Source organism: Aptenodytes forsteri, unplaced genomic scaffold (genome assembly GCF_000699145.1).
Source record: "Aptenodytes forsteri isolate BGI_AS27 unplaced genomic scaffold, ASM69914v1 Scaffold466, whole genome shotgun sequence".
NCBI classification, from domain to species: domain Eukaryota; kingdom Metazoa; phylum Chordata; class Aves; order Sphenisciformes; family Spheniscidae; genus Aptenodytes; species Aptenodytes forsteri.
Genome location: NW_008795119.1, coordinates 318180 through 334725, shown reverse-complemented (window position 1 = coordinate 334725; position 16546 = coordinate 318180). Strand labels below are relative to the sequence as shown.

Sequence of the window (16546 nt, the reverse complement as noted above, 5' to 3'; positions counted from 1 at the left end):
CCAAAGAAAAAAAGCAACACTAACAACAACCCCTCCCCCAAAAAACAGCCCCCAAAACGTAAAAACCTTCTGGTCACATATATTTAATATTAACAAGTGACACAACTTGCCTGTTTTGCAGGATAGATGGTACAGTCCAGGAGATGTCAGGTGGGCTGATGTCGTGGCTTCTAACAAAACCTCCTTGTCCAGTGGAACAGCATGGTCCAGGAGCAAGTCAGTGGGTCAGTGTAGCAGTTCCACATAGAGGTATGTGGTCTGGGTCCACACCCCCATTAGCCCTCAGGCACTCTTTCAGGTCTCTGCTGTGTCACTCCAGTGACACCAGACACTCTCACTTGTAGGATTGGGTAGAGAATACTGGCTGAAATTCCCACAGCAGCTAATGAGTCCCTGTTGTCATTGCTGGCACTCACAGCCTGCCCAGCTGGAAGGTTCTCATGTTGGCAGGGACACAGCAATTAACAGGTTAGTTACTTCTTGAGTACTTGAGAGTAATTTGGAGGTAAACAAAATTTAACAGGTCCCAAACCTATGACAAGCTACCGCAACATCCTAGCTAATGTCCTGCAGAGTGAGCTGTGGTAACTGGGGCAGGGGGCTTCAGCATCTTTCACCCCTCCGAATGTGACCCACTGTGGCTGGAGGGGTGGATGGCATAGCTGGACATACCCCCACTCAGAAGCCTGAAGACACTTGTCAACCTCTTGAGGTTTGCATGGGAGACTGTCTTCCTTATTGCTAGGAAACTTGGATCATGTCATACAAGCTGCTTTTCCCAGGGCTTGCCTACACGCCCTCCTTTATTCTGCTCAGCCACATCTAGGCAGCCAGCCTCGCTGCCCTAGTGAAGATGCTGGGTTCCCAAGAGCAGTGTGTGGGGCTTATGAGGGTTTTTTTGGTCCCTGTGGAGTTGCCTGTGGGGAAGGCCTCTGAACTCAGTCCCTTATGACTTCTGACACCACTTCTGCTGCAGGCCTTTCTCTAGCTACCCCCCACTGTGATTGCCCCCACCTTGCTCTGTTTCTTTCCAAGTGGGAGCACAGTGCAGAGTGGAGACTTTGCAGAGCAAACAAGCAAGCACATAGAGAGTGTTTCAAGGCTCCCTGCTACCCCTCTCCTGTGCCTAATCTGTGCTGGTGATTGCATCCAGCAACTGAAAATAAGCTCTTGGAAGGAGGGGAGGTGGTGAAGGGGAGCTGCCAAGCAGGACTATTTATACTGAGTGAGTCAGGCCTGTGCCTGAATCCAGCCAGACGCTGGGGAGCTGGAACCCAGGAGCAACCTGCAAAGGACGTAGCCTTGGATAAGAGGCTCTCGCCTGCAGCAGCTTGTTTACTGTAAGGTTCAGAGTTACCCTCTTTGTTCCCCATAATGGGCTGCACCTTTCCGTTCAGCTCTGCCACACAACGCTTGCTGCAGCTGGATGAGGAGCAGCTGGATCAGTGGAAGTACTCTTGGCGTATAAGGCCCCAGTACCACCACAGCGAGCACAGCCTGAGCCCAGTTGGCCAGGGATGCCAGAACAGCCGTTTGGAGCCACTGGAGTGCCGGGATCTGCTCGTCCAGAATGCGCTCTTCACTGGGGACCTGGAGATGGTGCAGAAGTACTTCACCAAGAGTGCAGCCATCAATCTCATCATTGAGACAAAGGGAGATGAGCTGCGCTGGACTAGCAGGAAATTTGGTGGGTGTGCAGGGCTGGGACATGGGGGGATGGGAAGTGCCCAGGATGGGGACCAGAGAAAGAGCACAGACACCTGAGAAAAGTGTTGAGAGGAATCCCCGGTGGTGGAGACAGGGTGGTGGAAGAGGGACTTGGGAAGAAAGGCTTTTATATAAAGAAGGAGGATTTCAGGGGTATAGAACAAATAGTAGCAGGCTTGTTGAAGGTGGCCAGGGGCAGATCTACTGGGAAATAGTGAGAATATGGCCCCTGGAAGGGCTGCTGGAAAGGAACAACATCAGGACTGTCCTGTTAGAGGTTGCTGGGATAGATATGAGGTATGTGTGAGGTGGAGAGAGTGCGTGGGTGAGAAGGCATCAGGTGGCATAAGGATGCTTTTCCTGCTTTATGTCTTAAGTTGGGTCTGTTACTTCAGTTCATTAGAAACTGGAGGCAGCGACATACTTTGGGAACAGCAGAGAGGTCTTAGCGGTGCCCTTCAGGCAGAGCTTAGCCCATATCCTGAGGAAGAGGCATGGCTGTGCTTCAGCCTTGTAGGTAGCTGCTTGGGGACCAAGCCACAATTGCTCCCTATCTACCTAATCCTGCTGCTGTGGTGAAATCCGGGTGTGAAGCAGAGCCATTGCGATCCCTGCTTCAAACACTCACTTTGAGAAGCTGCAGGGGCATTGATGTGGCAGGGTTAACAGTGATCAGCTGGAGGGGGGCTTTGCTCCAGAACAAAAGCATTTGCTGTTTTGCTTTCTTTCACATGCGGGGTTTGCACCCTGCAAGCTGTTCTATTCTGTGAGATGGAGTGGGCAAGGGGAGCAGAAATCTAGTCTATCAGAGAGATGGTGGAAGCAAGCTTGTCCTGGGTGACAGGAGGTAGAAGCTGGTCATTCTTGGTGTTTCCTCCCATCTGTACACCTCGCTATACCTTGCCCAGATACATCTTGTGGCTACCACACATGCTTCCATACTCTCTGGTCCATTTTGCTTACCTTCTCATCAATGTCATCTATAAGCTTTTCAGTAAGCAGCATAGCTGATGTGTTAAAGGGAGAGATGTGCTTAGCAATCTGGAGGTGCATGTCCTTGCTGCTGTCTGTTAGTAGTGTGGTGCAGGCAGACTCCCAGAATTTAAGATGGGGAGTCTCAGGTGTGGAGGGGCCATAATTGCACCACTCTTCCACAGAAGGTTTGTGGCAAAAGCCCCCCTGTTCCAGAATGGAAGAGCTGTTGATGAGGGCCGCTTTCGTACAGGTGTGGGTTCTTTTCAAGTGTCCTGGCACAAAGCTATGGAGCACACTGATAGAGCTTGACCATGACTGTTTTGTGGGGATCCACACTAGCAAGAGACAAACAGATAGGGTGGGCTTGCAGATGCAAGTGCTGCTACTTGTGGGTGGTGAAGATTATTTACTGAGTTCCAAGATTTGTACAACCCAGGTTTTGAATTGTTACAGTCTACCTAGGAATAAAAATACAAAAGGTATTACCCTTTGTGTAACTGAGACCACTTGTCAGAAAAATACTAATTGCACATTTTAACTCCTGTCTTATGCTGGGCTGACAGACACTTGAACAGCAAGTCAATCTGCTTGTAAAGATTTGTGCCCCAAAGAAAACAACAGCTGATGTAAAACAACTTCACACAGAAATTGCTCTTATCACTAAAGTTTCAAGATGTGAAAAACCCAACCAAACAAGATTATTCATCAAGCACAGACCAAAAATGTACTGCCAAATTTATCAGATAAGGATATAGAACAAAAACCAAAGCAAAACTTCATGCTTATCGGTTTTGGCTCTGGGATAGAGTTAATTTTCTTCCTAGTAGCTGGAGAATAATGTTGATAACACACCCATGTTTTAGTTGCTGCTAAGTAGTGCTTATACTAGTCAAGGACTTTTCAGCGAGAAGCTGGGAGGGGGCACAGCCAGGACAGCCAACCCAAACTGGCCAAAGGGGTATTCCATACCATATGATGTCATGCTCAGCATATAAACCTGGGAGAGTTGGCTGGGGTGTGATGACCACTGCTCGGGAACTGGCTGGGCATCGGTTGGCGGTGGTGAGCAATTGCATTGTGCATCACTTACTTTGTATATTCTTTTATCACTATTAGTATTATTATTATTTTCCTTTCCTTTTCTGTCCTATTAAACGGTCTTTATCTCAACCCACAAATTTTACTTCCCCCCCCCCCCGATTCTCTTCCCCCATCCCACTGGGGTGGGGGGAGTGAGCGAACGGCTGTGTGGTGTTTAGCTGTCAGCTGGGTTAAACCACAACAATGCTACCTAAGGCTTTGGTTATGTATCTCATTGGGCTGCAGGGACAGTTTCTTAAAACTTACCCAGCCAGCGACCTTAAAAGTAAATTCTAGTGACCTGGTCTTTCCCAAGTAATCTGTATTGATATTTTAAGAAGCTCAGAGGAAGTGTGAATTGTATGGTGTTACTGACACCAACACACACAGCCTTTTGTCTCCCTGGAGATGCTTTTGTGATTGGGAACCTCAGGCTCTCATGGGATACCCGCTTATATTTTTGGGGGAATAGAGCATCCCACCAGCTGGATGGTCTATTGGGGTCACTTAATTTGTTTTTAGCTGCATGATCTGAATAGTTCCATGACACAAAATTAAACTAAATGCTACTAGTCTTCCATGCAGTTTGATGTGTTCTTTAGAACATATGGTCTGAACAAAATACACACAATGCTAGCGAACTGTGAGCAAAGTGCACTGTTCTGTAACCAATGTAGGGATAGGGTGAGTTTGTACAGCTAAGTAGGGACAGGGGAAAATGCCATCTCAGGTGAAAGGACAGCGGTGAGGAGCCCTGAGTGAGGGGACTGTCAGAGGATGGGAAAGGGAGTACTGAAACCATGCAGGAGTTCTCTGCAAGGCTGAATTTCAAGGAAAAGTAGGAAGGGGTCTAAAGGATAATTACCTTGTATGTTTTTAGTTTGCTTGTAATGTACCTGTTTCTACCTGTCCTTTGGCTTTAAGCTTTGATTAAAAAGAACTTTCCTGTGGCTTGTTTAGTGCCAACGGCTCAGGTGGAACTAGCAAATGGAGGTGCAGTGCTGGAGATGTGCAAGGAGCCAAGGGCTGGACAAAGGTGTGCTGGTGGTGTATGGAGGCAGCTGGGTTGTGCTGTTGTGGTCTGGGCAGCAGCTAGATGACACAGCAGGCTAGTTGGGCATCAGACTACTTCTCTCTCTGTTTTCTTAGTGATGTCCTGTCTCCATTTCTACCCTTCAGGCTACTCTGCTACCCTGCCCTGCCTAGGGGCTGTCCCTTCACAGCCAGTGACTGCAGAGATACTGCTGCCTGAGAAGAGTGTCCTTATCAGCCTCTTGGCCCAAACATTTGGTCACAAGGTTTCCCAGAATAGAACAGCTGAGACCTGAGCTGTACCCAGCCTGGGCCAAGCTGTGATGTGACATGTCCTCTCTCCCTGCGGAGCACCCCAGGGCAGACAGGCAGCCCGTCAGCTGGAGCGCAGGGCACTGGTAGGGCTGTACCCACAGGCTCAGAGCCTGGCTGGTGAGGCAGCAGCAGGTCCTGCCCTGGCTTCTGCAGGGGGTCTGGGTACTGCATCATGGGTAGCATCACAGGCAGAGGAGACAAGAGTCAGGAGCCCATTTGCACGCGGAAGGTGGATGGCTCTGCCCAGGTCTACTGGCAGGCCCTGCTAACTGGGGATCAGGGGACTGTGGCCGAGATCCTCAGTGACCCTCAGAACGACCTGAGTCCCAATGCTGTGTTTGACACGAGTGACATGGAAGAGTGGAAAAACTATCGCTTCAACTTCCGTCGGCTGAGTATGCAGGGGGGCAGCGGGCCAGCAGTGTGGCCCAGCTGAACAGGGGGTCAGAGCCTTTTTCTTATGCTGCAGGGCATAACTATTGCTCGGATTGTGTGTTATGGGTGCTGTTTGGGTTACAGAGGAGTGGGGGTGGGAGTGAGAGCACTGGGATGTGGTTGGGTTCCCCTGTGCTGCTTGTGAGAGAGTGTGCGTGTGTCTGGGAGTGTGAGGTGCATCCGGGGCCTTCTAGCAGGGGTTTGTGCCAGTGCTTGGAAACTGCCTGGGTTCCACCATGGGGCAAAGGAGATTCAAGCTCCAGGTTGTGCTCCTTCTGTGACCTGCCCTGTAGCCTGGCTCTGCCTGCCTGTTCCGTCCGTGTGCAGCCTGGGCTGGGCTGCTGGTTCTCTCTGTGGGTTGTGCTGGGCAAGGAACTATCACAGCCCTGTGTTAGGTCCTCGAGATGGTTCAGTTTGAACCTGGCCCTGGGAAACACAGTTGACCGCATGCTGCTTCTGTGAGAAAGAGGTGAGAGGGATGTAGTGTTGAACATGTCATGCAGTCTGGGACGTGGTCCTCCAGCCCAGCCTGGAAGGGCAGCAAGAAGCATGATTTAAGGAGCCCTCTTCCTGTAACAGCTGCAGGCTGTTTGCCAGCAGACTGTACCAGCTCAGACATGGTTCCAGCTGGGTCAGCATCTTTGAGAGTTGGCAGGTTTTAGCCGTTGCTCTCTCCTAGGCCCTAGATGTCCATCGGTGCTGAAGCTTGCTTGTCTGTGCCATGCTCAGGGCTTGTCTGAATCTCCTGTGTGCGTGGCAGCCTGCTCCAGCACCTCTTTGTTTTACTGTGGTGCTTCATGCATGGTGCTCTTTCCAGCCACTTTGCTGCTTTCAGCCCTGCCTGTGCCCCTAGGCCCTTCATCTGCTGTATTGCTGTCAACAGAAACCCTGTGCTGCATGACTGAGCTGCAGATGAAAAGCAGACTTTCTGGGAACAGCCTCTGCCCCAAGGCTTCTGCTCCTTTGAGCTCCCTGTCAGCATGGCTGTGGAGTCTGAGTCATCCCCAGATCTTTGCCTTTGGCAGGCCAGTCCAGTGGCAGGGACCTTGCAGAGCAGGGACTGGCAGGAAAAGGCAGTCCCTTGAGGGGAAACCTGAGTCTCTCAAGAGGGGTTGTACATCAGGTACCCTGGGGCAAAGGGCAGGTCTGGGCCCAGTGCTTTTGTGCACTGTGGCTGGACATGGCTCCCTGAACTCTCTTTCCCTGCAGGACTGTGGTCTCTGAGCTATGAGCAGGAGCTCACCACGCCGCTGCACATCACAGCCAGCCGGGGCTACACAGACTGCCTGCAGCTCCTGCTGCTCAGGGGTGCTGCCGTCAACTTTGCACCAGGGGGTAAGACTGCCCTGCATGAGGCTTGTGCAGCAGCCAGTACAGACTGCGTGCGCCTGCTGCTCAGCTTTGGTGCTGACCCTGAGGCTGTCTCTGAGGATGGCTATAAGCCCCTGCATCTCTGCAAGAGCCCAGACTCCATCGAGTGAGTTCTACCCAGGGGGCACAGTGGGCCTCTCTTCCCCTTGAGCCTCATCCTATGTAGAAGGGGTCCTTACTCATCCCTGCAGGTGGGCTGGTGGTTGCAGTAATGGCTGCTGAATGGGGTGGCATTACTGCCTGTTCCTGGACCAGGACCACCTCTGAAGTCCAACAGATGGCTGCAAGCTCAGTCCTCAGCTGATGCAGCTGAGCTTGGTGCTGCTCTCTTGCTACCCACCAGCAATGCAGAGCTGATGGTTCACACTGTGAAGCTCAGGGCATGTGCTATGCAGACAGGCCTCCATGGGTGTGTGGGAGCAGACTCTGGGTGTGACAACATTTACTAAAGATCTGTGGAGAGTTAGCTGGAACTAGGATGACAGTATCTCTGCTCACCAGTCATCCTGGCTTAAGACTACTACTCCAGGGCATGAGGAGCAGGGATTTTTGGACTCTTGGGAAAAGTGAAAGCAGTGGGATGGTACAGACATGGGAGGGGGTGGGTGGGAGATAGGATAGGAGCTGGAGAGGAGAGCTTGTCACTGAGTCATCTTGGCCCACATAGGTGTGTCCAGCAGCTGCTGCAGCATGGCGCCAATGTGAACAGTCGGACAGAGGAGGAAGATGACACAGCACTGCACGTAGCAGCACGGCATGGCCTAACAGACCATGTCCAGCTGCTTCTGCACTATGGGGCAGAGCTGGAGGCAAAGAATGAGGAAGGGCAGACACCACTGAATGCTGCTTGTGCTCAGCCCCATCAACCCCAGGACATGGACCGCTACTACCGGGTCTGCCAGCTGCTGGTGGAGAGTGGTGCTAGCATCAATGCTGCAGATAGGGACCGTCAGCACCCACTTCACCTGGCCTGCAAGAATGCCAATGCTCAAGTAGCAGAGTTACTGCTGGCCTGGGGTGCAAATGTCAATGTCATGAACTACAGTGGCAATACGGCACTGCACAATATCCTGCAAGCAACTGCCTACAAGCTAGAGCACCACCCAGAGCTTGTGGTGCGAGCCCTGCTCAACTACGGTGCCATTCGCATCTGGCCTGGCTCTCTCCTCAAGGTGCGGGGCTCACAGCTGTGCCGGGAGCATGGTGGGAAGGGAAGGCTGTGAATATCAGGGCCCCAGTGAGAGCAAGGATGTTTCTGTCACAGTAGGGCTTGTTCTGTGCGAGCCTGCTTGCCGTCCTGCCTATCTCTTCCCAGGGGCTGGGGAGGGGGGAATTGGCATTACTGGTAAGGGATTCCCTGAAGTTTTCTCCTGGGGTATGTTCTCCTGTAGGACTCTTCTGCTTCTGTCTGCTAAGCTGTGTGGACAGTACTTACCCAGTTTCCATAATGACTTGTCCCGGAAAGTGTTGGCCCTTTTCCTCTCGGGGGATGTGTCTCCTCTTTGGGGCGTACCCTCCAGCTCATGCTGTCTCTGCAAGACACCAGCAAACAAAGGGTTAATTTCCTGTCTTAATTCCTGAGCAGTGCAATAATTACCCAGCCCGGAGATCAGCAGATTGCTCTCCCCTTTGGGAAAATACAGGAAAATCAACAATTAACACTAATTAATCTCCTATTAACGCCAGATAATGAGGATCACTCATAGAGCCGGAATAGACTCTGACAGCTACTGCTGGCCTGGGCTGTAGGGAGTGGGAGCCAAGAGCTGGGGGGGTGGTTTGTGGATCTGCCTCTGTGCAGCTATGCATGGGTGGGGTGTGCTCCAAAGGCCACACTGGTGGTGTAAGATAAACAGCATCAGTGTGTTGCTTGCACCTACATGTGTCGTTAAAACATGGGCATGGTACACACCAGAGATGTGTTGCACAAAATATGTATGATGTCTTCCTGGGGCTCTGTGTAGCAGCTAACATGGGCACAGTATTTCTTAGGACACCCATTGCACACAGCACAGATGCAGGATGTCTCTGCAGCTCCATGCCGAACAGGCACAATACATCCCTGAGACCCCTGTGTGGCCCTCATCAGAGGCATGGTATGTCTTAGTCTTGCTGCACACAGCAGCAAGATGGGTGTCAGTCCTTGCCTTAGAATGGTTCACGCTCTAACTAGAAAAATGTGGGCCTGGCATAAAGCAGAGTGTTGGTTGCTTATGAGCTACTTGCAGCAGTGAGGCAGATGAAGGAGATCTGCATCCCGGCCATGTATGTTAGTCCCTGCATCTGAGGAGAGGCTGTGGGGACCGAGCTGTGCTGAATGCAACAATGCTGTGCATGCTGGATGTTGGCTCAGTCACCCTCTTTGCAGGAGTGGTGCTCTGGCATTTCCCACCATCAGTGGGTTTGATCTCCTGGGACAACACGAGGGAAGGACATTAGTTCTTCAGATTTACCAAGACTGTTTTTGAGCATGTGCAGCTTTTTAGAGGTGAAGGTGGGGCTTGCAGGACCTCGCGCAAAATCTGTGTTCATCTGCTCTCTCGCTGACGCAGGTGCTGCAGTACTGCCATACCTGCCCGCGTGTCATCGAGGCCCTGATGAACAGCTATGATCACGTGCGCGTCACTGAGGACTGGGTGGAAGCAGTTCCCGCAGAGGTTGTACAGGTGAGGGAATGCATGCTGCCAGCTGGAGAACATGCAGCTGGACTACCGCGGCAGGGTGCCAGAGGAGGCTTGGGGCTGAGGGGGGTTTGGGGCAGGGCAGGGCTGGGGCTGGGTGGAGATGTGCAGGGCCACAGGGGTGGTGGTGTTGGGGGATAGGGAGGATGCACCATAGTGAGTAAGGTGAAGGTATGTCTGGTTCTACTTCTGCTCCCAAGGTGGTATCTTCAGCTTTATCTGCTTGTGGTCCTCTCTTTTCTCTCTGTAGAAATACCCACATTTCTACCAGTCACTTTTCTCCCTGGAGCAAAGACCTCGCTCCTTGCAGCACCTGGCTCGCTGCACACTCAGGACCTTCCTGGAGGGCCGGTTGCTTCTGGTCCTGTCTCAGCTGCACCTGCCAAGTGCCTTGCACCGTTTCCTGCTGCTCAGCTTCGAGGACATCCTCTACTAAGGGCTGCGGTTCCAGTCCTATTGTGTCTTTCTGTGCAGATGTTCTACCCTTGTCAGTGCAGTCTGTGCTTTCCCAGCTAACCCCTTCCTCTTGCACACCTCCTGCCAGGCCGCATCAGCCCCCCATGCCAAACCTGTCACTGTGTCCCTGTCCCAGCCAGGCTTGTGCTCTGCCTCATGCACCTATTTTGGAGCATTCTGTTTACCCATACTAATCAGGACAATCTCTAGACTCATGAAAAAAAGCAAGAGATGGGGATTAGGGCATTTTGTGGGACAAGGAGCAAATACACTGCATTGATCACAGCTTTGATTGTAGGGTATCGGTCTCCCTATCCCAAATCTACAAACTCAAACCTGAACCAGGCAGCCCTGGTGCCCTGGGCGTTTGTTGGGATCCTGTCTTCAGTCAAGTTGTTTACAGTTTGTACCCAAAGGTGTTTGGAACAAACCCTAGTCTTTCTCTATACGTACCAGAGTACAACTTCTACCTTGCCTTGAAGACTGTCCTGACAGAGGTCATCCATGAGACATGCCATGCATAGTGGCATGTGCACTCTCAGACCTATGCATCCATCTGTTTCTCAGAGGACATGGGGGAATGTGTGGTAGGTGTGGGGCTGAGGCCTCCCAGACAAACACTTCCCATGCAGGTACAATGTCTGGGGTTGCCTGGCCTTGCAGCTTGTGGCAGGACAGCAGTGCTTGTGCCAGCACTGAGGACTTTGATGTGGGGCGAGGAGGAAGCATGCCCTGAGAACGCCGGTCCCCTGGGTACAGAGCAGCCAGCCCCTGTGACAGCCCAGCTAGCATCTACCAGAGCACAGTACAGGTCCACCCACTGCTGCCTCGGCTGCACCGCACTCTAGACAAGGTAAAGGGTGACATTTGTTTCTGCGATTTAAAGACACAGTTGTAAAGAAATCAAAGCACTAACCATCCTTTAAAGATTTGCTGTAAGCTAACCCCATTCCTGCTTCTGACTCAAGCAGTGCCTGAACTGCTGCTGGCTGGCAGAAGGTACACTAGGGCAGCACTGCAGTTTGGTCCTCTTGGTGCACTGGTCTTTCAGGGCCTCTGTTAACGTCCGCATCAGTGCCAGGACACTGGAACACACAGATCCGAAGGCTAAGCAGACTCAGTGCTTTTGTCTTTTTCTGCCTCTGTCAGGACACAGGGTGTAGCTCTGCTCCCCTAATTATCACCACCTTACACAACTATAGACCATGCTGCTCTGAAGTAGCAAGCTTGAAATAACTGTGTGAGGTTCAGCATGCCATTCCTAATGCACTCTCACCAGCGATGCACCACAGCATGAATGCTAACAGGATACAACAGGAATGTGTTCACATGTTAGGCTTACAAAAGGCGTCAGGAAACCAGTTGTGGCAGCCTGTGTGTGTGTGCCGGTACTACTATTGCAGTGTAAAGATGGTATAACTCAAAAAGGTTTAACAATGTGCTTTATGACATCCATGGGCAGAGAGGTGAGGTGTTGGCTCATGGTGATGTACCAAGACTATCTGCAAAACAGAGATGAAGGGAGCAGGAGAGTCAAAGCTTTTAAAATACCTGGATAATGGCCCCCACTCTTACCAGACATCAGTAGTGCATTTCCCTTGAACCAGAGCTGGAACCCAGCCTGAAGTCACCACCTTCCTGCTGGCTGCGCTCGCATGTCTGTTCAGGGTGATCTGTTTATGGGAGCAGGTCCTGTAGTCTTACTCCCAAATTGTAATCACCACTTCATAGTCTTCATTTTTAGCCAGATCATGTCTGTGACTAGGGGAGGAGCTGAAAAAGGAGGTTCTATCCCTTTTGGTGGCAGCACAGTCTGGAATTGCTTAGCCTGAATGGCTATCTTTGGTATGAAGGCAGTCTGCAGAGCAGTACATGTGGGGCTGGTTTACCGGTCCTCCTTCTTTCCAGCACTGTCCATATGCCTGCAATAACATATGTTCAGTAATGTGTACTCAGCCACTAAGATACTATCTCCTTAAGGACAGGGAAGGATTGAATTTAATGGTTTGCTTTATTTTGTAATTGTTTCTTGCAGCTGTTAGACTTAAAGCCACGTCTCAGGTCTTGCTGATTACTTTTGCTAGTTCTGAAGTCTCTTCTGCATTTGGGTGATGAGGGCAGCTCAGTTGAAAGAGGTGAACCTGCAGTGTTTTGTTTCTGCAAACACAGCAGCATGCAGTGCCACTACATACATGGGCAGGCCAACTCCTGGCACTGCCAGTTCCTCTTTGGACAAAGGCGTCTTGGCATAGACAGGCATCTGTTGTAATGAAGGACCCATGCTGGGACTGCAGGTGAATTTCCAGGGTTCCTTTCAGAGCTACCAGGTTTGCAGGTAGGGGATCCCAGTGTAAGTGGGAGGGCTGAGATCAGGCAGGTGGCTGAGAGGGGCAAGCCATCCCTGGGCACAGGTCTTCATGGACTAGATTTCATCTGTGTTCCCCCTGAAATTAAAAGGGCATGATTTCATTGTGTGTATGGATACCACTGAGTAACCATTTTCAAGCAATGTGAGGCTAGTAGAAAAAGGGGAGTGTCTTTTACAGATTGACTGATTTAACTGAGGGGGAAAAAACCAACCCCCCAAAAAAAACCCCACCAGAAAAGCTTTTGGGCACTCAAGCCCTTTTTCAGAACTGAAACAATCAGAAAAGTTCAAGCTAAGTGCACGCTGAGAACAAATGCTCTGAGTTTAACTCAGTTATGCTAATTGATTAGCAATTGATTTTTAAAAACATATACAAGAACAGAATTAAAAAGGTTTGATGTTCCAGAGCACATTTTGACGATATAACAAGCTGTGCTACTTTTTCTAAAGGGGAAATTTCTAGTGCAGCATTGAATGTACTTGCTGGGACAGGAGTTATTCCAGGGAAATTTAGCTGTCCTAAGTGTGAGGGCTGTGATCTCAACTGAGGATGGCAAGCATGTGACATTATTAGCACAGGGGCATGTGGTTCTGATGTGTTTTTATCAACTGCCACAGGCACAGGCAGCTGCTGATTGCTAGTGTCCCAGGCTCACTGGAAATGTCTCTTGGGCACATACTGTTGTTCCTGCTTCAGCATCCACCTGGGTTTTTGGGCAGAGCAGTCAGAGACACCCTCATGACTGGCTGAAGTATTGTGAGTCCACTGCCACGTTCTCAGTGCGGCTGTCCAAGTGGGAGTGATGTGCTCAGGGGGAATAAAAATGCATCCCATTTCTAGACAGAAGTTTCCATCCTAGCTGCAGCCACTGGGTCTTACTCTGACCCTCTCTGTGCAGTCAAGGCATTGCCTATTCCTAGTATCCCTTTCTTTTAACTGATAGATCAACTCCTGGAGGCTTCCCAGCCTTGAATATCTGCTTGACTCTTACTTGATCTTTCCTGTTCCTCAGTAAAGAGCATGACATGCCGTAATGGGTGGACTAGTAAACCATAATGGTACTTATAGAAGGGTACAAGGACAAAGCAAGTATAGAAAAGCCCTTCCCTAGGATGTCCATCCCCACCCCTGAGCTCTGTAAATTGCATTTCAGGTATTTTTAAGTCAAAAGGGCCTCTTTGTATTTAGCAGACGTAGAGATATTTTTTTTTTCTTCCATAAATTTGACCAGTCACTTTTTGGACCCATGTATGTTTGAGCATTCTGATATCCTTGTGGCAAGGATAACTTAATTGCAAATTGTATTGATCACCGCCTTTTATTTGTCTTTACGCTGACACCTTCTTGTTTCATTTGATGCCTTTTAACTCCTGTATTCTAAGAATATGTGGGCAACTATAGTCTGTTCCTCTTCATCATGCTATTCAAAACCATATAGATCACTGGCATTTCTCTCCTTACTTGGGCTGGAATTCTATTCAACTGTGTCATTCCCTGCGTGGAAGCTGTCACCAAACCCTTAACCACAAGCACAGGCTTTTCCTGTCCCTTTACTGATTCTAATGCATCACTTTGAGATGAAGGGACTAGAACTGCGCACAACATTCAAAATGTGGTTGTGCTATGATTGTGTAAGAGTTATTCTTAGCCGTGTGGATGTGAAATCTACACAAATGCCTCAGGAACCTTAGATTCATATTTGACATTACTTGATTATTTACACAGTCTGGGAGGATGGCCTTGGCAGTGATGCCCTCCCATTCAGCATGTTTTGTTTTCAGATGGCATATGTTGCAACCTCTAAATGTTTTTCAGACTCATTACTGTCCAGGGTTGCCATCCCTGTTTTAAAATGAAGCTCACATTCTTCTTTCCTGTATGTTGCACCTTATACTTAGACATAACAAAACAGGTTTTTCATGAACCTGGTGTTTCAAGCAATTCAGATTAGGTTGTCTTGGGCAAGTGCCACCTGTTACTTTTACCATCCCAACAATTCATTTTTATCTACCCCAACAATTTTACCAGCAATTTTTTTTATTTTCTCCCTGATTACTAATAACATATAGCATTGATATGTGAATAGAATACACTTAGAAATACATCTATCAAATGGCTATATAGAATAAGTCTTCTCAGTTACCCAATTTTTCAAATTTGTTAATACTAATCGCACTGACTGTAGCATACAGCTAATTTTTCTTATTAGAATGTCACGCAGAACTAAGTCAAATGACTTACAGGAGTCGAAGCATGCCATATCTACCTAGTTAGCTCTATCAAACTTGTAGGCTTACAAACATTACATAAAATTATTTGAAAGTACCTATTTCAAATGACATTAATTTGAATGACAGTAATTTGGGTTCTAGCTTTTACTAATTTACCTAGGACATCCTTTAGCTGCTTGTCTGTGATTGCTTGGGATGTATGTTGAACTAACTGCTCTGTAGTTTCTTGGATATTCGTGTGAACACATTTAAATACTGGCAAGACATTGGATTTTTTTTTCCCCCCAGTTATCTTAAGTTCCCCAGTGTGCCATGATTTGTTATAAAGAAAAAAATCAATGGTTCAGTGAACTCATTAGCCAATTAAATACTCTTGGATGTAAGTTATCCTCCTGCAGATTATAAAAATTGTTACTTAAACAGTTTCTCTTTAGCATCTTCCTTAATTACTGATGGAATAGAAAGTATTTCATTACCACTGTAAAATATGAATATTATCCATTGTTGTTCCAAATACAGAGCAGAAATATTTATTGAGTTCTTGGTTTTCATTATGCAGAATGTGTGTTTACACACAGAAACCTGGGGCAGGTGCCTAGAGACTGCAATTCTTTGGATTCTTTGCTTCTGAGGCATCCTGCTCTGGGGTTGACATTTCAAAAAAATTGAGAAATTGGAGAGGGTTCAGAGAACAGCCATAAGTGAGTTGTGGATTGCCAGTGATTCCTGGCAGTGGGAATTTCGTAGAGGTGGTGGTTGGACACACCATGGTCGGTCTTTGGAGTCCTGTGTGCAGTTGTAGGCACCTGTTCTTCGGTCCTGGATTTACAGGGCAGGAAGGGTTGACAGCACTCTTCCACAAAGCACTGTGGGCATGTGGGCTAAACGCACTCTCCATCGCCACGCTGACATCCATTGCTGGTCCTCAACTGCGCCTTACCAAACTTTCTGAGGGGCAGGCTGCAGAGTTTATTCAGCATTGCCAGTTCTTCTGACTGGCACTTAGAGGTAAAACTAGATCCAGTGGCTGGAAATTGAAGCTGGGCAAACACATATTAGAAATGAGACACATTTTTAATAGCAAGGGTAATTAATCTACTAGTTAATTGCATCGTAGAATAGCTTATTATGGTGGATGTAGATCTCTCATCTCTGGCTTTTTTAAAAATCACTGGAAGATCTGCCCTAGCCCAGACCAGAATTCATCCTGCATGGCGCTTAGCCCAAGTCCCAAAGAGATCAGACTGTTTAATTACAGATCTATGATCCATAGTCTTGTCACTCTTCCACACTGGTCTACTACTGGCCTCTGTCACCGCTGGGACTGTGTTTGGCCCCAGGGTAGTTTCACGTTTCCCTTAACAGCGCTGCTCACTTTGCTGATACTTCATTGATGTCTCTGACTTCCCCTTAGTTTCTTGCATTTTTTAACTACTGGTTTGTACTGGCTCTATCAGCTTCCTTGCTCTGAATTTGCTGCCTGCGCTGGTTTCTGAAAAAGACATTCTGAAATAAATGCTGATGCTAGTTTATAATTTTATTTAAATATTTGCTTTTATTCGATTTCTGTCACAAGCTTTAGCTTTGAGACTTCAGCCATTTGGAAGCACTGAGCATGTTTCACCCTGTGGGACTGGGCGGTGTTTGTGGACTGCCAAAGGACCTCGGGGCTGGATGTGACACACAAAGGCAAACTCCCTCCTCTCACCAGTCCACCAGCACATGAGGACCTCACGGGGCTGCCCCATGACACTTCATAGAATCATACAATCGTTTAGGTTGGAAAAGACCTTTAAGATCATCGAGTCCAACCATTAACCTAACACTGCCAAGTCCACCACTAAACCGTGACCCTAAGCACCAAATCTACACGTCTTTTAAATACCTCCAGGGA

General features: G+C 48.9%; 1 protein-coding gene across 2 annotated transcripts in view; it reads left to right on the top strand.

Moving 5' to 3' along the window:
- The first annotated feature begins 1251 nt into the window (after positions 1 to 1251).
- ASB10 (ankyrin repeat and SOCS box containing 10) overlaps positions 1252 to 16546 on the top strand; it is an 18313-nt gene continuing 3018 nt past the window's right edge. Inside the window, exons 1-5 of one of the 2 annotated variants that reach the window (XM_009277091.2) lie at positions 1252 to 1687; positions 6754 to 7021; positions 7583 to 8087; positions 9468 to 9581; positions 9847 to 16198. In XM_009277091.2, coding sequence (XP_009275366.1) covers positions 1375 to 1687; positions 6754 to 7021; positions 7583 to 8087; positions 9468 to 9581; positions 9847 to 10032 — 1386 coding nt within the window. In that variant the 5' untranslated portion in view covers positions 1252 to 1374 and the 3' untranslated portion in view covers positions 10033 to 16198. Of the gene's footprint in view, positions 1688 to 6753; positions 7022 to 7582; positions 8088 to 9467; positions 9582 to 9846; positions 16199 to 16546 lie in introns of those variants that run through there. The other variant, XM_009277092.2, reaches the window with a different exon arrangement.